This window comes from Neoarius graeffei, chromosome 8 (genome assembly GCF_027579695.1).
Source record: "Neoarius graeffei isolate fNeoGra1 chromosome 8, fNeoGra1.pri, whole genome shotgun sequence".
Lineage (NCBI taxonomy): Eukaryota > Metazoa > Chordata > Actinopteri > Siluriformes > Ariidae > Neoarius > Neoarius graeffei.
Window position 1 is genome coordinate 78595651 of NC_083576.1, and position 22619 is coordinate 78618269.

The 22619-nt window shown below is 38.8% G+C and overlaps 1 protein-coding gene across 5 annotated transcripts in view; it reads left to right on the plus strand.

The window, feature by feature from the left end:
- kiaa1549la (KIAA1549-like a) overlaps positions 1-14148 on the plus strand; it is a 235382-nt gene extending 221234 nt beyond the window's left edge. For all 5 annotated transcript variants that reach the window (XM_060928288.1, XM_060928289.1, XM_060928290.1 and 2 more), the window contains 3 exons: positions 1970-2121; positions 8869-8934; positions 13005-14148. In XM_060928288.1, coding sequence (XP_060784271.1) covers positions 1970-2121; positions 8869-8898 — 182 coding nt within the window. In that variant the 3' untranslated portion in view covers positions 8899-8934; positions 13005-14148. The remainder of the gene's footprint in view (positions 1-1969; positions 2122-8868; positions 8935-13004) is intronic.
- Positions 14149-22619: the final 8471 nt, after the last annotated feature.

Sequence of the window (22619 nt, forward strand, 5' to 3'; positions counted from 1 at the left end):
CAACCCCAATTCCAAAAAAGTTGGGACACTGTAAAACACAAATAAAAACAGAATGTGAAGATTTGCAAATCATGGAAACTCTTTATTTCATTGAAAATAGTACAAAGACAACCTATGAAGTTTGGAAGCTGAGAAATGTTATTGTTTTTTGAAAAATATATGCTCATTTTGAATTTGAAGTCAGCAGTGCATTTCAGAAAAGTTGGGACGGGGCAACAAAAGACTGAAAAAGTTATATCATGCTAAAAAAAAACCTAATTTGGTTAATTGGCAACAGGTCAGTAACATGATTGGGTATAAAAAGAGCATCCTAGAGAGGCGGAGTCTCTCAGAAGTGAAGATGGGGAGGGGTTCACCGCTCTGTGAAAGACTGCGTGGGCAAACAGTGCAACAATTTAAGAATAACGTTCCTCAATGTAAAACTGCTAGCCCAGGAGTAATAGGGTTATACCCGGAACAAATTAGTAACAAGCTGAAAATTTCAGAATATGTTCAGAATACCTTTAGGAATAACATACTAAAAGTCCCCGGAAATCCCCCTTGTGCTCTCTGAGAAATTCAAGATGGCGTCCAAAATGGCCGCCAAATGGAGCTCTGCCCATATCTCAGGCCCAAAACAAAATATTAATGTAATTAAAAGGTCAGAATATATGTTTTGTAGGGTAGGAGAGTAAATTCCAACATGTGTGTATTAATTACATTGTGTATTAACATTATATAATAACAATGTTCACATTATTATAACAGTATATTTGTGTATAATGTGTTTGCTTGCCATGTCTGGTTAGATTGTCATATTTTTGGCACTTCACCAGTTCACATTTATGAATGTGCACAGTACTATGAATGTGTGTAGGTTTCATCCAGTCCGATCCTTGAATCAAGTATCAATCTTGAAACGCCCTGGCCCATAAATTCACATCCAAGAAGAAATAACAATGACTGTTATGACAAAATAATCGTTATGGTATCATGAAGATATCTCATATGTTTTTGAAATGGCTTCAGTTCTTAATGTTTAGGACTAATAATTACAGACTTATAATTGTAAATCTATACATGTGCTATTTAATGTACACTACCGGTTATAGAGTGTGGATCCATTGGTTACTCGTTCACTCCGTATCATCCTATTCTGTTCACAAAACAACAAACACAATTACTAGGGGTTGGAGCACTTATTTTCGTTAATATTAATTAAAGTAAATTGGTGGTGTAAAATGAAAAATGGCATGTTAAAAGGTCATGCTGAGTTCAGTCATTTTTAAAAGGTCATGCTGAGTTTAGTCATTTTTTGTCTGAACACACTGGCATTGCTAGTAGTAAAGACTGGCGCTAGAAACTCAAAGATTAATTTTTTTCCACCCTTAAACAAGCTTGAATAAATTCCCTACTTCACTGATGGTACAACAAAGGTCCAAGCATTACAACTGAGGCACTGAGAAGTGTTTAAGTCTACTCATTGTTTATAAGCTCTGTCGTAAAAGAGTCTGGGTGCTAAACTGGCCTGCCTGCAGTCTAGACCTGTGTCCCATTTAAAACGTTTGGTGCATTATGAAGAGCAAAATATGACAAAGGAGACCCCAAACTGTTGAGCAACTGAAATTGTATATTGGGCAAGAATGGGACAACATTTCTCTTTCTAAACTACAAAGTGTTGTTAAAAGTAGAGGTGATGCAACACAGTGATAAACATGATCCTGTCCCAACTTTTTTGAAATGTGTTGCTGACATCAAATTCAAAATGAGCATATATTTTTCAAAAAACAATAAAATTTCTCACTTTCAATATGTTGTCTTTGTACTATTTTCAATGAAATATTGGGTTTCCACGATTTTATTACAAATTATTGCATTCTGTTTTTATTTACAGTTTACACAGCATCCCAACATTTTTTGGAATTGGGGTTGTATATATTGTCAGTCACTCATCTGATCTGATCTGATCTGATCTGATCTTGATTTGCAGGAAACCCAATGACAGCCGTTTATGCCATATCAGCCAACCGGCCCGGCTACTCTGACTACTTTGTCCTGTCACCTTCGTCATCTTACCGCAGTCCCTCGTGGATGTCGTACCCTCCGGAGCCGGATGATCTCCCACGCCAGTGGGGTGACACGGTAAAATCCTTCTACAACAGCTGGGCGTCACTCTCACCTCAAACACTTTAACACACTTTCCCTTTAAAAAGCTTCAGTTCTTCTCCATGTTTAAAGCTCTGTTCTTTCAAACCAAAGATTCCACTGAGCTGATACATGGTATCAGTGTCAGGCCGAACCAGCAAAAAAATGGTGGATCGGATATAAGGGAAAACGTATCAGATATCAAAACACTAACAAATGGCAAAGACTGAAGTTCAGGTTTGGAAAAGAAGTTGATTATTGGAACTGGAAATGTTTCCATGTAAACAGACTTGATTGTTTTTTCTTTTGTTAGGATTGCTTTTATTAAATGTAGACATTATCTCATCTCTCATCTCATTATCTGTAGCCGCTTTATCCTGTTCTACATTATAATTTATTATATTTACAATGTAAGGGATTTTCATGTGGATTGTGTGGAACAGTTTAACTGTGAAGTGTTTCAATTAAAAAAGATTTTAAAGTTTAGCAGTTTTCAGCGAACACATGTTATAGGTAGTGATAGCGGCTGGTACAGTATCAGTGTTGGTATCAGAAAAGAAAAGTAGTATCGTGACATCTCTACTTAAAATCATTGTAAAAAAAAAAAAGTTGAAGGATGACTGAGAATTGTAATTGGTTGGCATATATTTAAATAAATTTTTAATGTTTAATAATGTTACTATTTTAAAACGCATACCACTTTTTAGTTTTGGACAAAGCAGGTTGGTATGATTTAACAAAATGGAAAGTTACTAAGTACAGATACGGATACAGATCCTGAGCTATAGACCCCAGTTAGAGAACTGTTTTTATACACGCTTTTTGATCTAAACTTTTAAGTGCTAATTTATTCTCAGTTTTAAAGGCTCTATGTACAGTTCTACCCTGTTGATACTGAATATTTAAGACAGCATTATTTCAATAAAAAACAAAAACTAAATATAGCTGCAAGCAGCAATGTGGGAGTCTAGCAGAAATGGCAGCGTCCGCAATGGTCTTCAGATGCAACACTGACTGCATATTACATGACAAACAACCAAAGATTCACAGAGATGTGAACTTATCTCCTGCCTGGGGGCTTTTGGGTAAATGCTTTAAAAAATTGACATTGTGACAATTAGTACCTTTTGTGAGGATTGGTCTGAAGATCAGCTGTTACCAAGTTCATAAGAAAATGTGTGACCCGTGTGACCTATAAAATATGGTCTTATAACAATGTTTAAAAAATGAAATGCAGGCCAGCTATCAGAGAATGTAGGTGTTTTTCATCTGTAAGTGTACAAGGAAAAGAATAATAGAATCAGAGAATATAGCAAATGTAATCATTTATTTAAATTAATGACATTTGTAACACAATGTTAGCTTTTTAACATTGAAACAGTGCAAATGTACCAAGGAAAATAAAAAGAAAATGAAACAAATAAAATCTTTTTTTTCCCATTTTTTTAAAAATCACTCTAAATCAAGTTTTTTTTTTTTTTTAAACACAGAATAAATGGAAAATGAATGCTGGGAACAATAAAACATAAAATCTTTTTTTTTTCCTTTTTGTTTTTTTTTTGTAAATCACTCTAAATCAAATTTTTTTTTTTTACACACAATAAATGGAAAATAAATGCTGGGAACAAGAATAATAATTGATTGATTGATTGATTGATTGATTGATTGATTGATTGATTGATTCCGAACAGTAAAGAAGATATAAAAACAAACAAAAAACCAAAAAATAAAAATAAAAAATGCAATCATCAAAACATCATCATAAACAGAATAGCGTAGCCACAAGGCAATAACATAATAATGTTCGGAAAGGATTAGGAAGAAGTAAATAACTTATCAAATCCTAACCCTCTACACCACCGTTAATCAAACGTCACTTTCCACCATAATAAACTATATATACAAAAGAAAGCAAAATCAACAACAAAAAAAAACATACCAACATACCAAGACATACCAACATGGTATAATATTGCCCAAATCAAAACATATATATACACACATACAATAATAAATTAAAAACATCCTTACAATGACTACATCGTTCCTCAGCAACCTACCTTGCTCAATTGAAAAATCCAAATGGTCGCTGGGCTGGCTTGCACACGCTACGTTCCTTCCTTGTCTGCGTTGGAGCTGCCCGCGCTAGCGGCGATGGCAGGCCCAAGCACCCCGGTTCCTTAACATGTGATATGCCATCAAATATAGATTTTTTTCCATTGTCCATTAGAAAAAAAAAAAACTAATTCTGAATGATGGAATGTTAAGTTTAGAAGTACATGACAGACTTCATTATTTACAATTCAAGCTGGAAAAACAGCGGAATGTAACTGCCCAATTAGGCGGGTTTCTCTGGGTATTAGCCTACAAATATTTATGTGTGAGCGCACATGCCTGTGTAATGTGTGTGCATGTGTATGGAGCAGGGATGGCTGACTGGAGTGTGTGTGTGTTTGTAGATGAGTGTGTGTGTTCGGGGGGAGAGAGAGAGAGAGAGAGAGAGAGAGAGTGTGTGTACTGTATGTGGTATGTGTGTGTGAAGATGGGTCCATATCCTAGTGGGACTCAATAAATATGGTGACCTTTGACCTCTGGGGGCGTTATAATTTGTGAAAACGGCTTACATCTCAGCAATGCCTGTACATTTTAAAACTAGGGCTGTTGAACAATTAACATTTTTAATCACAATCTCATAAAAGTATGTAGTTAATCGTGATTAATCGCTAAATCGCAGGAAAAAAACACTTTCACCATCTGTTTAAATTGTACATACGTGTACATTTCTATAGAAAATGTTTGCTCTGAACATCACAGCAGACTTTATCTACACCATAGCAGTTTAACTTCTTGAATATATGCTTGTATGTTCCATGTCACTTAGCCCACAATAAGGCTCATCTTCTCTATGATAGACAGTTTTATCGATGTGCATTTGGAATTTGGGTTTATTATGTCTAGCCTAGTATAGTCTATTCTTTCCAAAATAATATTTCAGACATTTATTAGGCATATAGAAAGTACTTGGAGAAATAACAGACTCCATTTGCTTATCTGTAATGGCTGCAAGCTACACTTGCACTTCATAGAGCAAAGAGGAAGTAGTTTGACACCTGACAGTTCAGTCAAGTGAAGCAGTAGGCTATTTGGAAATCACTAGGCTAACATCTGCATGCAGGTGGAGGTAAGGAAAGCTCGCACTGCATCACATATGCAGGCTACAGAATTTAACTGGCTATGTTGAGGGGTCATTTGAAGTTGTAGAGCTACATTTTACCACAAAGTTGATGTTATAACTAGCTTTATTTTGCATGCCAGTCACCCGCCAAAATCTGCATTGTTCTATACCAAGATGAGCCTAACTCACTGTTGTTTTAAACACCCTGCGTTAATGGCAACATTTGTTTTAATCGCGAGACATTGAGATTGCTCTAATGTACTATTAACACATTAACTTTGACAGCCCTATTTAAAACCAAATTTGAACACTTTGAAATGTGAAAACGGTTATAAGCAGAGATTGTGGGGAATGGCCAAAAGACCATCTATGCCAATTTTCATTAATATTGGGCAAAATTTGTGACCTGTGAAAAAAATCCGTTTTCACAAATTATAGCGCCCTCCAGAGGTCAAAGGTCACCAGATTTGTTGAGCCCCACTAGGATGTGGACCCAAGTCAATATACCAAGTTTGAAGTTGGTACATCAAAGCGTTCCTGAGATATGACCTCACATCCTGTTTGCCGCCAATTTCGATTGGCTCTGAGGGGTGAACGCTTTGGAATGTCAAAGCGGCTGTAAGTAGAGATTGTGTGGAATGGCCTGAAGACCATCTGTGCCAATTTTCATTAAGATTGGGCAAAATTTGTGACCTGTGAAAATTTGCTTTCACTTTTGATAAAATTCAATATGGCGGGAAATAGCGCCCCCTAGAGGTTAAAGGTCATCATATAATGGTTTCATAGTCTTAACTGAATAATCTGTCCATGTACCAAATTTGGTTTCAACACGTGAAAGTGTTACTGAGCTATAACACATTTTCACTAATTATAGCGCCCCCAGAGGTCAAAGGTCACCATATTTAATGAGTGCCCTCAGGATGGGGTCAAGAGTCTATATACCAAGTTTGAACTTGGAACGTCAAACCATTCCTGAGATATGAGCCCACTTCCTGTTTGGCGGCTTTGCCGCCGTTTTCGTTTGGCTGTGGCAGGCAAATGCTTTGGAATTTCTAAACGGCTATAAGTAAGTTTTGTGGGGAATGGCCTGAAGACCATGTGTTCCAATTTTCATGACAAGCAGGCTAAATTTGCGACCACTGAAAATTTTGTTTCACTTTCAACAAAATCGAAAATGGCGGAAAATCCAATATGGCGGAAAATGACGTCATAGGGTGCGTTGAACTCGGCTTGACCCAAAGATTCCAACGGCACCTGATTTTTGAAAATCGGGCATACGGCTCAAAAGTTACACTCGTGGACGCAACTCCAAATTCGATCCTTTGGTGGCGCTAGACCGCTTGACTTGCATACATGAAACTTGGTCAAATTAATCAGGGTGCCATCCCCAATGTGTGTGCAAAATTTCACAACTTTTTACCATACGGTTCTATAGGTTGCCATAGACTTCCATTACGGAAGAAAGTTGAACAATAAATAAGAATACATAGAAACACAATGGGGTTCTGCAGCTTCGCTGCTAGACCCCCCAAAAAAACTAAAATCGGTCCATTTGTAGCAGTCTTTTTAACACTTAATTCTTGTCAGAAATTGACAAGATTGTTAAAATGAGACTGTAATTGATGGTGTAGCTCACTCCGGCTCTGTTGAGTCCAGAAGGAACGATCTAAAATGGGCCACCTTCCTTGCGCAATAAATGTTGCGAGCTATATATACAATATACAAGCTATACATAGAAGTTATATACATCCTAGAAATACTGACCTATTTGCCAGAAAGAATCCAAAACGGCAAGGAATTGACCGAGAAGAAGCAATTTTTGTTGAACTGCTCATTAAGGCTTAATTAGTCCATAACTTCATTAACTAGAAAAGCACTTGGAGAGCGCAGACCTCCGCCAAGAGTCCTTTAAAAAAATCCAGGATCCAATATTGGGGCAATCCGTTCATTACTTTTTCCGTAATGTTGCTAACAGACAAACCAACCAACCAACAAACAAACCAACGCTACCGAAAACATAACCTCCTTGGTGGAGGTAACAAATATGGTCTTGATACGTCAAAGCGTTTCTGAGATATGAGCCAAAATACGTTTTTGCTAATTGTGATGCCCCCTAGTGGCCAAATGACACCATATTTGATGAGGGTTGTTTGGATGGTGTCCAAAGTCATGCCACTAAATATGGTCTTGATATGTCAAAGCTTTCCATGATATGAGCTCACTCTTCCTGTTTGGTGGCTTCGCCATCGATTTTGATTGGCTGCCACGGGCGAATGCTTCAACGTATGAGAGCGAAACAAATATCATTCATTAGGCATGGACTGGAGATCATGTGTGCCAAGTTTCGTGATGATCGGACAAAACATGCGGCCAGGGTCACACTACCTTCACTTGGGACAAAATTCAAAATGGCGGAAAATCTAATTAGGCGGAGAATGACGTCATAGGGTGCGTTGTAATTGTCTAGTTCCAAGGATTCCAATGGCACCAGACTTATGAAAATCGGACATACGGATCAAAAGTTACGTGCATGAACGCATGTAAGACTGTGATCAGTTGGTGGCGCTAGAGCGTGAGACGTACCAACATGAAACTGGATGAAATCAATCAGGGTCCACTCCTCTATCAGTGTACCAAGTTTCATGACTTTACACCTTACGGTTTGACCGACAGAAGGAAAAATCTGTTTTTTTGCGTCGCGCGCCCATTCATTTCAATGGGGAAAAAATGAATCCTTTAAAAAAATCCGAGATCCAGAAGGTGATCCGGATCACCGCCAAAATTTAATGGATTGTTACTTGTGCCCAGTCACACCTCTGGAAAAAATTTCAGAGCAATCCGTTCATTACTTTTTCCGTAATGTTGCTAAGAGACAAACCAACAAACAAACAAACCAACGCTACCGAAAACATAACCTCCTTGGCGGAGGTAATAATTATAATGAAGCAAATCTGGGTAGAAGTTACTGTATATGCACCCTAGGTACCCCTACCTTCATGCCAGAAGGAATAAAAATCGGTGAAGAATTGAGAGAGAGAAGAAGCGATTTGTGTGGAAACTGCTCGTTAGGGATTGATTAATTACTCCATATCTTCATTATTAATTGCAATTATGGAAATTTGGGTAGAAGCCGTATGCACCCCAGGCAGACCTACCTTCCTGCCAAAAAGAATAAAAATCGGTGAAGAATTGAGAAAGTAGAAGCAATTTTTGTGAAATGTGGACAATGCCGGACAACACGATGGCATAAACTCCTCGGCTGTCAGCCGGATGAGCTAATAATGATTTCTTGTTTCAGAAACATTATCACATTGACACTGACACAATTAATACAGATCCTTTTTGTGCTATGTGCTATGTGTCTTCTCTCCTGCTTTCAGTATTAGTGAGGAATGTTAGAGTCTATTTAGAGACATATTTGACGCTGAATCTAAAAATGACTCATTCTTTTTTTTTCCCCTCAGAGTGATTATAGAAATAATTGCTTGGTAGTGGACTTTTGGATGTTGGATTCTATTCAGTGTCAGTCCCTCTTGAATAATGTGTGCAATGTTGTATTGTATTTTTAGAACCCGTGTCATTTGGAGACCATCTGCTGAGCCGAAAAGGCTGACTGGACACAGCAGTGCTCCTGGGTACGTTAACTTTTATTAGCACTAATTACTCGGGTCAGTGGCAATAGAGCTGCTCTTTTAAATAAGGAGTTTCAGGAAGAAAAGAAAATAGTTAATACTTCATCTACAAACAATGCATGAATTGCTAAGTTAAATTACATTACAGGTGTTTAGCAGACGTTTTTATAGAGAATGACGTACAACATACTCAGAGCAATTTGGTGCCTTGCGTAAGGGCACTTCAGCCATTCTTGCTGGTCTAGGGAATTGAACCAGCAACCTTTTGGTCCCAAAGTTGCTTTTCTAACTATTAGGCCGTGGCTTTCCCCAATATAAGATACTTATCTAAGTAGTGAAGATAAAATATTTCTTGAAACTATGGCATAACAGTCTGAAAATGTTACTGTCTATAAATAAATACAAATAAATCTGATATAATTATGGTCTAAGTAAAGAATAAAACACTTGGGTGAGAACATCCTTCACGTGTTTTTCCTTTGTCTTACATGACAGTGATTTTCCAATGATTACACTTGTGAAAGAATATCATGCTTTTTATTCATTTATAGTTATATTTAATGCTATGCAACATCCATAAGATATTTCCTCTTATCACTTGTTATAACAGCAAAAATAAGCAAAGTAATTAAAAAAAACAAGACTCCATCCTGAACATTTCACAACCTGATGAGGTTTACAAAGACCTCACACTGGGGACTTCTTCCAAGAATATTAAAGGAGACATATTACACCACTTTTCCACAAGTTAACACACTTCCCTGAGGTCTTAATGAAATGTCTGTGATATTCTTTGGTCAAAATACCACAAGGATAAAACACCACAGCTCCCTTCTCACCCAGTCTAAACAGCCCTGTTCAAAACGGCTGATTTGAGAGCCTGTTCCTTTAAATGATAATGAGCCACTGCTTACTCCATATGGAATCAATTTTGTGCCAAAATGTTCATACAATACTTTTGAAATATCAAACAAAAATGACAAATCAAAATACAAAAAAAGAAAAACAAGTCAATTTTTTTAGACTGGCAAACAAATTATTCGTGTAATCGTGCAAAATATCAGTCCATTACTCTTCAGAAACCTTTTATTTTTGTTCCACGTCTTTCTCAGTTTTGCTTGACGTAATTTATTTTGGTTGCGATTCCAGCTTTCTCGTTTGCGCTCCCTGACTTTTTGCTTGCAGTTTTGGCACAAACTTCACGTGTGGGTGGGCTGTCCAGGAGTGCATTCCCATTGGCTAACTTGTGTTTGACTGACAGCTACGCTCAGCCATTCCCCGGAAGCTGTTGCGGCCATTTCCTACTCGGATTCTGGCGGACTGTTTGACGAGTGACCGATCCATTGACGGTACACAAGGATCAAGTGGACTTCAGTGGCGACTATGATATTGAATTAATTCAACAAAGTGTCAATTCAATATCATAGTCGCCACTGAAGTCCACTCGATCCTTGTTTACTGTCAATGGATCGGTCACTCGTCAAACAGTCCGCCAGAATCCGAGTAACATCTGAATAACATCGCGCACGCCTATTACTCCCCGCTCAACGATAAATTACAACTGTCTGCGAAAAGCTATCTGCGAAAGCCTTGTCGCAAGAGCATGCAGAGGCCTTTAGTGGTTAGTGTGTCCGCCTCTCGACCAGGAGATTGCGAATTCTGTTCGTGGTCGTGTCATACCAAAGACCATCATAAAAATGGCACCTACTGCCATCTGGCAAGGCACACTGCAATACAGATGTGAGTGGGGGAGTCAAACTCTCGTGGTTACCAGAGGACCAGCCTCCCCCACTGAGAGGCCGAGGGCTATAGATATGGAGATCGGCACTGCACCCATGCACCTTAAGGAATTGGGTAGTACTGGGACAGGAGACTGCCTGGGAAGACCAGATCCTGGCGCGAAAGGGACTTTGACTTGATTTGACCTTGGTGCAGTGCCCTCTGGTGGACACCAGAGGTTGTGCACCTCTGGTGCTCAGGCCCGAATTATAGTGACCTACAGTGTGTGACATATCTGGTACTGTTGGAAACTAGACGAATTCTGTTTCAAGAATATGTAACACTTATGACAACACAGATAAATGTGTGTTTTATCCACTAATATTCACCAAAAGAAAGCTGTGTAACCCTAATTAACATCAAATAACATTGTGCTTATCTAAATTACATCGTAGGAAATCCCAGGGAATCCGACTTCTCAACCAGTCGGCATATAAAATAATCAGGGGTTTCCCTACAACAGTGAGACCGGAATAGTGGTCTGCACTGGTGAAAGGGTTTTAAATCAACACCCACTGACCAATCAGAATGGAGAATTCAACAGCACTGTTGTGTCAGTGATCTCAACGCTTAATTCTTTGTCCTTAAAATATAATTCTTCATTGAAATTTTTTATGATTTATCACTGCTGAGTTACAGTTGTGCTCATAAGTTTACATACCCTGGCAGAATCTATGATTCTTTGACCATTTTTCAGAGAATATTAATGATAACACAAAAACATCTTTTCCACTCATGCTTAGTGGTTGGGTGAAACCATTTATTGTCAAACGACTGTGTTTTCTCTTTTTAAATCATAATGACAACAGAAACTACCCAAATGACCCTGATCAAAAGTTCACATACCTTGGTGATTTTGGCCTGATAACATGCACAGAAGTTGACGCAAATGGGTTTGAATGGCTACTAAAGGTAACATCTTCACCTGTGATCTGTTTGCTTGTAATCAGTGTGTGTGCATAAAAGCTGAGTGAGTTTCTGGGATCCAGACAGACTCTTGCATCTTTCATCCAGCCACTGACGTTTCTGGATTCTGAGTCATGGGGAAAGCAAAAGAATGGTCAACGGATCTATGGGAAAAGGTAGTTGAACTGTATAAAACAGGAAAGGGATACAAAAAGATATCCACGGAATTGATAATGCCAGTCAGCAGTGTTCAAACTGAGATTAACAAATGGAAAATCAGGGGCTCTGTTAAAACCAAACCACGGTCAGGTAGACCAACAAAAATTTACGCCAAACAGCACAGAGACAAGCCTCAAAACTTCTGGAACAAGGTAATTTGGAGTGATGAGACCAAAATTGAACTTTTTGGCCACAACCATAAACGTTACATTTGGAGAGGTGTCAACAAGGCCTATGATGAAAGGAACACCATTCCTACTGTAAAGCACGGAGGTGGATCGCTGATGTTTTGGGGATGTGTGAGCTACAAAGGCACAGGAAACTTGGTCAAAGTTGAAGGAAAGATGAATGCAGCACGTTATCAGCAAATACTGGAGGCAAATTTGCACTCATCAGCCCGGAAGCTGCGCATGGGACGTACTTGGACGTTCCAACATGACAACGATCCAAAACACAAGGCCAAGTCGACCTGTCATTGGCTACAGCAGAACAAAGTGAAGGTTCTGGAGTGGCCTTCTCAGTCTCCTAACCTCAATATCATTGAGCCACTCTGGGGAGATCTCAAGCGCGCAGTTCATGCAAGACAGCCCAGGAATTTACAGGAACTGGAGGCTTTTTGCCAAGAATAATGGGCAGCTTTACCATCTGAGAAAATAAAGAGCCTCATCCACAACTACCACAAAAGACTTCAGGCTGTCATTGATGTTAGAGGGGGCAATACACGGTATTAAGAACTGGGGTATGTAAACTTTTGATCAGGGTCATTTGGATGTTTTTTGTTGTCATTATGATTTAAAAATAGAGAAAACAGTTGTTTATCAATAAATGGCTTCACCCAACCACTAACCATGAGTGGGGGAAAAAGCTTTTGTGTTATCATTCATATTCTCTGAAAAAAGGCCAAGAAAGCAAAAATTCTGCCAGGGTATGTAAACTTATGAGCACAACTGTATATTGAACAGAAAACAAACAAACACCCCCCCCCCCCCCCCCCAAAAAAAAAAAAAAAAAAAAACATTGCAAAAAAATCATTAGAAAAGGTTCAAAAGGTTAAAATTGTGTCCAGGAATCACTTTCCCTCCTCTTTCTGCTCTCAAGATCAGTTCATTGTTTATCTTTTACAGATTTAAAAGAGGTTCTTTTGTTAATTTCCTGTGTTTGTGTTGCAGGGTTTGTACAGTAAATGAAAATACCCTGATCACCACAGCAGCCCAAACCTGTCCTGGCTCGTTGGCCTGCAGGGCCGCTCCAGCTGAGCAGGCCCAAAACGACCGAAAGGCCCAAAAAGGCCCAGAAGACCCGAAAGGACACGACCAGGCCCATCAGTCACTCCACCGTTCACCAGTGCTTTCACGGGAGGTTGTTCTCTCAGCCTCCTCCTCTGATCCAATACCACCATGACCGGCCCAGTGGCCAAACGTTTTCTTGAAGCTTTTTTCGATCTCCTCACAGACATGAAGCTGGTGGGGTTTTATCTTTCCGTGTGTGTGTGTGTGTGTTTTAAACATCAGCATATTCAAAATCGAAACCTTTCTTTCGTCTCGAGTGGACTTCTCTGTGTCTTTGGCTCTTATTTTTACCGAGAGGCAGGCCTATCACAGCTGATTCTGTCGTGCACTCTCTGTATGACCTTGGTGTAAAAGAGACTGAGCAGAAATCCGAAACCGAAAATGACTTGTTGTACTGTACGTAAATGTAGTCATGATGTGAGTCTTTTTTTTTCCCCAAGCCGCTTATGAAATATAGTGCGTTCGTTTGCTTCTCCTTTTGCTTCTTTCATAAAACGTTGAATAACGTACGTCGGCTCATGAGAAACTCGAAACAAATGTTGTCACAGTTTGTGAAGTGTCACGGGACACAAAACAACAATCCCAAGTATTTAGCATTAAATATTATAATCTAGAAAACCAGTAGTGGATTATTTTAGGGCTAGAGTTTTATTTGAATTTATATTCCTGTTCACTATATCCCTTTCAGTTTTGTAGTGAGTAGGAAAAACTGTCACTGAAACAACATATCTATATTTTATTGCCTTATTTTTGATAGATATTTAAATTTATATATGGAATGATGACATGAATCGAGAACATTTATCTGCTGGAGTGTACAGCATAAGCCAAAAAAATAAGAATGAATAAATAAATAAACAAATAGGCAAAGGGCGTAAACAAATTATTATTATTATTATTATTATTATTATTATTATGTAAACTAAAATTCCACTTTAAATCAACTGAAATGATATTTATAATATTGATGACAGGATCAGTCAAAGTTTGGACACACCTTCATAATCTGGAGGACATGTTGATTTAAAGGCTTATGTTTGAAATAAATTTCCAAGACAAATATAAATAGATAGATAAATAAAAACATAAGCTAAAATGAACAATAAATAAGATAAAAAAAATTATATACAATCAGTAGTGTAGTATTAATCAATGGTTAATTCAGAAATTCTTTCCAAAATAATTATTTGAAATATAAAAAAATAAAAATAAAATCTCTATCAGAAATTCAGCACTTATAAAACATGTAGTTTGGCATATTGTGTGTGGGGTTTTTTTTTCTCCAAAACTTTCCACTATTCTAAAATGTAAAGCTGTAAAAATAAAGAAAACCCTTCAATGAGTAAGTGTGCCCAAATATCTAACAATGACTGTCTCCAGGTTTCTCTCAGATCCTAATGGAAATAAGTATAATTGATAATTCAGTAGCAGAATAAAACTATTTCATGACACTGAATCCACTTTAGTTTCATACGACGAGTGCAATGTTCCCCCACCCCAGTTTTAGCATGTGTTTCCGGAAGGTTCTAATGCATGCCGTATGAAGAAACGCAAGGGCTTGTATGTACAGAGATGTAAATTATATGGATGGATATAGATCAGTTCTGTCATAAACAGTGATAGATATCATAGATACAAAAAATCATTCCTATTAATGATCCTTTATTATTTTTCCATTATGATATTTTACATTATGACCATGATAACGACACACGATATGAACACTCTGATTACACAAATGTCCAAGCGTAATAAGATAATCCAACACAACATAACATAATTGCTTATTTTTATTTTTGGTTAAAACTGAAGAACTTTGTCCTCTCAATGTAATTAGCTGGTGCTGGGGAAGTGCAAAGATCTCGGTTGTCGCTCAGTCGTCGTTTTTGCTTTGTAAAATATTCTCCGTTACTATTTTTATAACAACTCACTCATCTTTTCGAGCCATTGATAGACGCAGCGTTCAGAACGGCGCTGCTACTGAGTGTATAATGTTGTGCTTCAATTTACAGTATGTATTAAAAAAAAAAGCCTCATTGTGAACCTATGTGAAAAAAATGTGTAATATTCTCTGTGTAAATTCACATCATAATGCTAAGCTGTCAGTCAATCTAATTCCTCATGACGCAACTCCATAACTGCCAACTGTGCAATATATTTTCACATAATTAATATTAAAAAAACTGCATTTGTTTTTGTTTGAAGATGTTTTTCCTTTGTCGTTTTTTTCTTTGTATGAATTAACCATGCTTATAAGAACTCTCTGATTTAACAATTTCATATTTTTTTGTGGTTTACACATTCAATAAAATCTAATAAAGACTAAAATATACTGGAAAGGACATGTTTTTTGTTTTGTTCACTCCTACTGTCTTCTTACAGTGTCTTGCAAAGTTTTCATCCCCCTTGGTGTTTGTCCGGTTTTGTCGCATTACAAGATGGAATGACAATAGATTTTTGGAGGGTCAGCACCATTTGATTTACACAACACGCCTACCACTTTAAAGATGCAAATTGTTGTTTTATTGTGACACAAACAATAATGCAGATGAAAAAAACAGAAATCTGGAGTGTGCATAAGTGTTCACCCCCTTTCATATGAAACCCCTAAATAAGAGCTGGTCCAACCAATTCACTTCATAAGTCACATAATTAGTTGATAAAGATCCACCTGGGGCGGCACGGTGGTGTAGTGGTTAGCGCTGTCGCCTCACAGCAAGAAGGTCCTGGGTTCGAGCCCCGTGGCTGGCGGGGGCCTTTCTGTGTGGAGTTAGCATGTTCTCCCCGTGTCCGCGTGGGTTTCCTCCGGGTGCTCCGGTTTCCCCCACAGTCCAAAGACATATAGGTTAGGTTAACTGGTGACTCCAAATTGACCGTAGGTGTGAGTGTGAATGGTTGTCTATGTGTCAGTCCTGTGATGACCTGGTGACTTGTCCAGGGTGTACCCCGCCTTTCGCCCGTAGTCAGCTGGGATAGGCTCCAGCTTGTCTGCGACCCTGTAGAACAGGATAAAGTGGCTAGAGATAATGAGATGAGAAGATCCATCTGTGTGCAATCAAAGTGTCGCATGATCTGTCACGTGATGTCTGTATAAATCAACCTGTTCTGGAAGGACCCTGACTCTGCAACACAACTAAGCAAGCAGCATGAAAACCAAGCAGCTCTCCAAACAGGTCAGAGACAAAGTTGTAGAGAAGTATAGATCAGGGTTGGGTTATAAAAAATATCCCAAACTCTGAATATCCCAGGGAGCACCATTAAATCCATTATAGCAAAATGGAAAGACTATGGCACCACTACAAACCTGACAAGAGAAGGCCGCCCACCAAAACTCACAGACCGGGCAAAGAGGGCATTAATCAGAGATGCAACAAAGACACCAAAGATAACATTGAAGGAGCTGCAAAGATCCACAGCGGAGATGGGAGTATCTGTCCATAGGATCACTTTAAGCCATACGCTCCACAGAGCGGGGCTTTATGGAAGAGTGGCCAGAAATAAACTATTGCTTAAAGCAAAAACAATAAGAAAACACATTTGGAGTTTGCCCAACAGCATATGGCAGACTCCCCAAACACATGGAAGAAGATTCTTTGGGCAGATGAGACTAAAATTGATCTTTTTGGCCATCATGGAAAATGCCATGTGTGGTACAAACCCAACACCCTGAGAACACCATTCCTACAATGAAGCATGGTGGTGGCAGCATCATGCTGTGGGGATGTTTTTCATCTGCAGGGACAGAAAAGCTAGTCAGGATTGAAGGAAAGATGGATGGCACTAAATACAGGGCAATTCTGGAGGAAAACCTGTTTGAGTCGGCCAGAGGTTTGAGACTGGGACGAAGGTTCACGTTCCAGCAGGACAATGACCCTAAGCATACTGCTAAAGCTACACTGGAGTGGTTTAAAGGGAAACATTTAAACGTCTTGGAATGGCCTCGTCAAAGCCTAGACCTCAATCCAATTGAGAATCTGTGGCATGACTTGAAGATTGCTGTACACCATTGCAACCCATCTAACTTGAAGGAGTTGGAGCAGTTTTGCCTTGAGGAATGGGAAAAAATCCCAGTGGCTAGATGTGCTTAGCTAATAGAGACATACCCCAAGAGACTTACAGCTGTAATTGCAGCAAAAGGTGGCTCTACCAAATATTGACTTTGGAGGGTGAATACCTATGGGCACTCCAGATTTCTGTTTTTTTATCTTAATTATTGTTTGTGTCACAATAGAAAAGCAATTTGCACCTTTAAAGTTGTAGGCATGTTGTGTAAATCAAATGGTGCTAACCCCCGAAAAATCCATTTTAATTCCAGCTTTTAATGCGACAAAACAGGACAAACACCAAGGGGGATGAATACTTCTGCAAGACACTGTAGATCAAGAAAGGTTTGGATTCCAACACAGATGGTTCAGAGGTGGGTTTCCCAAAAGCCTCTTAATGCTAAGGGAGTCTTATTTGGGGGGTGGTGGTGTTCATTGTACTGCCTGTGCTACCATTTAACGATGATCTTTGTGTTGCAATGTTTTTGGGAAACTCAGCACAGTTCCTTCGCCATCTAGGTACAAACTCTTGGAAAAACGACAATGTCCCCATTCCGGACAAAGATAACATATGGGTTTGAAAGTGGGGTGGATTTTCATTATTCATTGGACAGATGCTTTTATCCAACATGACTTACAATTGAGGCAGGGCACGATCCGAGCATATGGTTGCAAGTTAAGGTTCCTTGCTCAAAAGCTCAGCCGTGGCTCTCTGGGATTTGTTATTACTTTTTAGGTCACAAGCATACAACCTTATGATTAACCTAATTTTCTAATAAAGTTTTTTTCAGCCTACATTTTATCCATTGCATCTGTAGTGTAGTGTGCGTGATCACCACAAGTTCATTTCCCTGTCCTAAGAAAAGAACAGAAAACTGAGCTGAACTGTCTCAATAAACATTTGAATTGATGATACACCATCAGTAACAGGATGAGATGGGCATAAGGGAAAGTCTTCCCGAAGCTCTTCTTGTATTTTTGTCCAATAATTTAAGACTCTAGCAATGCAGTTTATATATGGCCAGATCATTATAAATGATTTAGCTGGAGGCAGTTCAACAGTAGGACTGTAGGATTCAAGTCTGGCCTTGAGACATTTTCTGTACTGACTTCGACTCGTCTTTGGGTTTGGCATCTATCTCACTAAATATGGTGATTGAGTGTTTGTAAAAGTAATCTCGAGCCCATGTGATTATATCAGTTATAGATGAATGATAGTTCTTGATGCAGTGCCATCTGAGGGATCAGAGATCACAGGTGTTCAGATTAGGCTTGAGCCCTTGCCCTTTACACACCAAAATTCCTCCAGATTCCTTGAATCATTTTTTTTTAAACTTTATTTATCGAGGGTAACATAAAATATCACATGATAATATACATATGGCCCTCAAATTGAATGATATTTTGTACCATAGAGGGTGATCTCATCTCATTATCTGTAGCCGCTTTATCCTGTTCTACAGGGTCGCAGGCAAGCTGGAGCCTATCCCAGCTGACTACGGGTGAAAGGCGGGGTACACCCTGGACAAGTCGCCAGGTCATCACAGGGCTGACACATAGACACAGACAACCATTCACACTCACATTCACACCTACGGTCAATTTAGAGTCACCAGTTAACCTAACCTGCATGTCTTTGGACTGTGGGGGAAACCGGAGCACCTGGAGGAAACCCACGCGGACACGGGGAGAACATGCAAACTCCGCACAGAAAGGCCCTCGCCGGCCCCGGGGCTCGAACCCAGGACCTTCTTGCTGTGAGGTGACAGTGCTAACCACTACACCACCGTGCCCCCCACCCACCCGCCTAGCTGCCAAAAATATTTTTGCCTACGAGTGGCAAATATTCACATTTAGTCTGGCTTGCCAGGCTAAAACTAAGGAAGATTCATTGTGAAGCCTTCAAAGCAAAACATTTGGCATCACAATCAATTAATATTACATTACTCATTTATTTTCTCATATTATTCCAGTATTCTATAATAAGTAGACACAAATTCTTAATTATAAACATATTCTAATTTCTTCATTCTAAAGAATGCAATTAAAGTGGCAGGATATAAATCCAAAACAAGTGTTTATTCAAGTTTTGAAAAAGATGAAGAAAAGCATAACCATCAAACAAACATGTGCAGCTTAATGTGTTTTTTGTTATATGGAATTGTACCATTTTAACAACAAATAATTCTAAATAAATTCTTCAGTTTTTTTTCCCCAAGAATTCCTCCAGAAAGCCATGCCTTAAAAGGAAATTTAAAGTATTACAAGCATGTCAATGAACACAAAAGGCTTTAGTTATTTAGCTATATACACACAAGGTTACACAAGGTTTTGTAGTCAGTGCAACTTGGCTTAACAAGTTGGAAAAAAGGTAAGGTGCTGCTGGCTCCAATGAACACACATACTGTACAATATATAAAAACTGAAAATATGCTTAATTTACACCAAGTCAGAGAGAACTTGAGGCTACTGAAATATTCCAAGCATGGCAATGTTAAACTGCCATTGGCAAAACAAAAACATGGCAATGTTAAACTGCCATTGGTAAAACAACTGCCATTGGTAACACACACACACACAAGAACAACTTTTGCCTAGTAAATTCAAATATCAGATATCACTGTACCGTCTGCTGTGCTACTTCCAGGGTGGAAGAGAGCGCAAGGGTAGCAAAAACGAGCATTGACTACATCACAGCCAGCTAGCCAAGTTTTCCGGTGGTACCAGTTCTTGTTAAAACCTCTTGAGCAGGTCTTCTCCCCCTTCGTAGACACTTGCTTGATGTTTAAATTCGGTCTAGGAGGTCCTAGCTGTTTGATTGCCGTTTTCTCCTCGTTGGTACGACGACTAAAGGGAACTTCTTTCAGAGACGCTATCGTATTGTTGCACTCAACACTCGCCGCCATCTTCATAGAATGTTCACACATTTCCCACGCAAGTTGCGTTTTCCAGCCCAAAATTATGTTCAAAACCCGCCAAAATGCACTTAAAACCCCCCAATCTGGCAACACTTGCGTGGCACAACAGGCGTATGACGTAAGCACGCTGCTTGTGTGAGCACATAAAACCCAATAGAAAATGCATTGGGAGCAGGATTTTCGAAAAAAACGTACGTACCATTAGTGTCAATGGGAGATTTTGGGGCAAATCTGAACCTGACAGAAATTGCCCCAAAAGGGCGTGGCTACACCAGGCGCGACCTTAGCCTGATTGGACAATGACATTACTCTTGGTAGTAGGAATAGATAAAAAAAAAAAATCTCCCTCCCTGTTTGGGAGTGCGTCGCCCAAATCGCCCCTATTAACGAGCCGCCAGTGGAGTAGAATAATATAAAGTACAGACACTTGGTATATTTTACTTTGTGATTTTTAAATTGTTAATTTTTGGATTACGCTTCATTTTTGTGGCTACTGCTTCATAGACAGTATATATATATATATATATATATATATATATATATATATATATATATATATATATATATATATGAGTGATTCCACGCTTATGGGTACTGAAATGGGGACATGAACTTATTTTTAAAAATTCACTTAAAACCATTTCTTTTTTTACCATCAGGTCACAAAACATGTAATCTTTAATGAATGATATGTTAAAAGATAACTTTAATTTTCTGAGATGTAATAAAAACATATTTATATGCCAAAGTCAGAACGTAACAGAAGTGTTGTGGACATATATATTCTCAATTTTAACAATGTAGAATTACTTTTTGAAACATAGGAAGGTGATGTTTTCTCATCTCATCTCATTATCTCTAGCCGCTTTATCCTTCTACAGGGTCGCAGGCAAGCTGGAGCCTATCCCAGCTGACTACGGGCGAAAGGCAGGGTACACCCTGGACAAGTCGCCAGGTCATCACAGGGCTGACACATAGACACAGACAACCATTCACACTCACATTCACACCTACGGTCAATTTAGAGTCACCAGTTAACCTAACCTGCATGTCTTTGGACTGTGGGGGAAACCGGAGCACCCGGAGGAAACCCACGCGGACACGGGGAGAACATGCAAACTCCGCACAGAAAGGCCCTTGCCGGCCCCGGGGCTCGAACCCAGGACGGAAGGTGATGTTTTAGCAAATATAATTAATAAACATGTGTAGTAGAATAAACATACACATTCTTTCAATAAGATTAACATGGTATATAGCTAGATTGTAATTAATTTGTAACAGACGCGAGATGGACAATCGTAACAGAAGTAATGTAACAGACATCATTTTGGAACTCATAGGCTTGACTTTGGCATATAAATATGTTTTTATTACATCTCAGAAAATTAAAGTTATCTTTTAACATATCATTCATTAAAGATTACATGTTTTGTGACCTGATGGTAAAAAAAGAAATGGTTTTAGGTGAATTTTTAAAAATAATTTCATGTCCCCATTTCAGTACCCATAAGCGTGGAATCACTCATATATATATATATATATATATATATATATATATATATATATATATATATATATATATATATATATATATGCTGCATTTACTATATGGACATGGGATCAGAAAACAATTTTATTTATAAGTAGTAGCCACATGTACCCATAGGGTACCTTTTTTTTTTTTTTTTTTCAATATCTTCCTTCATCGTAAGTGGGTGAGGTTTGTTTTGCCTGGCAACACTTGTTAAATTATTTTTTATTCACATGCACATAGCTTCTATGAGGTCAAATAGATGAACATAAGTTAAGTCCAGGACTGTGTTAAGTTTTAAAAGATTAACCATGTCATGAAGGTGGTGCAGTGGTTAGCATTGTCGCCTCACAGCAAGAAGGTTCTGGGTTTGAGCCCAGCGGCCGACAAGGGCCTTTCTGTGTGGAGTTTGTATATTCTCCCCGTATCTGTGTGGGTTTCCTCTGGGTGCTCCAGTTCCCCCCACAGTCCAAAGACATGCAGGTTAGGCTAATTGGTGGCTCTAAATTAACCGTGAGTGTGAATGATTGTTTGACTCTATGTGTCAGCCCTGCGATTATCTGGTGACTTGTCCATGGTGGATGTACCCTGCCTCTCGCCCATAGTCAGCTGGGATAGGCTCCAGCTTGCCTGCGACCCTGCACAGGATAAGCGGTTACGGATAATGGATGGATGGGATGGACTGTGTCATGACTTTGTTATGAGTAAAAAAACTGTGTACTTTATTTTCTTTTGCTTTTCAGCACTTTTAGTTTATTCAGTGCACACACAGCCCTGTGTTGCTCAGCTGTCTCTCCCCCGTGGCTCTCCCAGGAAGATTTATGAAACTAACCTGTGGAACCTTCTAACCTTCTACTAGAGTCATTATGATTATAAAGTAAAAATACTTTTACTTGGGTAGAGTTTTTGCTTACTCTACCCACCTCTGCCTCTAGGTTATATCAATTTGACATTCCTCCTAAGCAATGTATTATGGCATTTCATGAATATGCTTTCGGGCAGC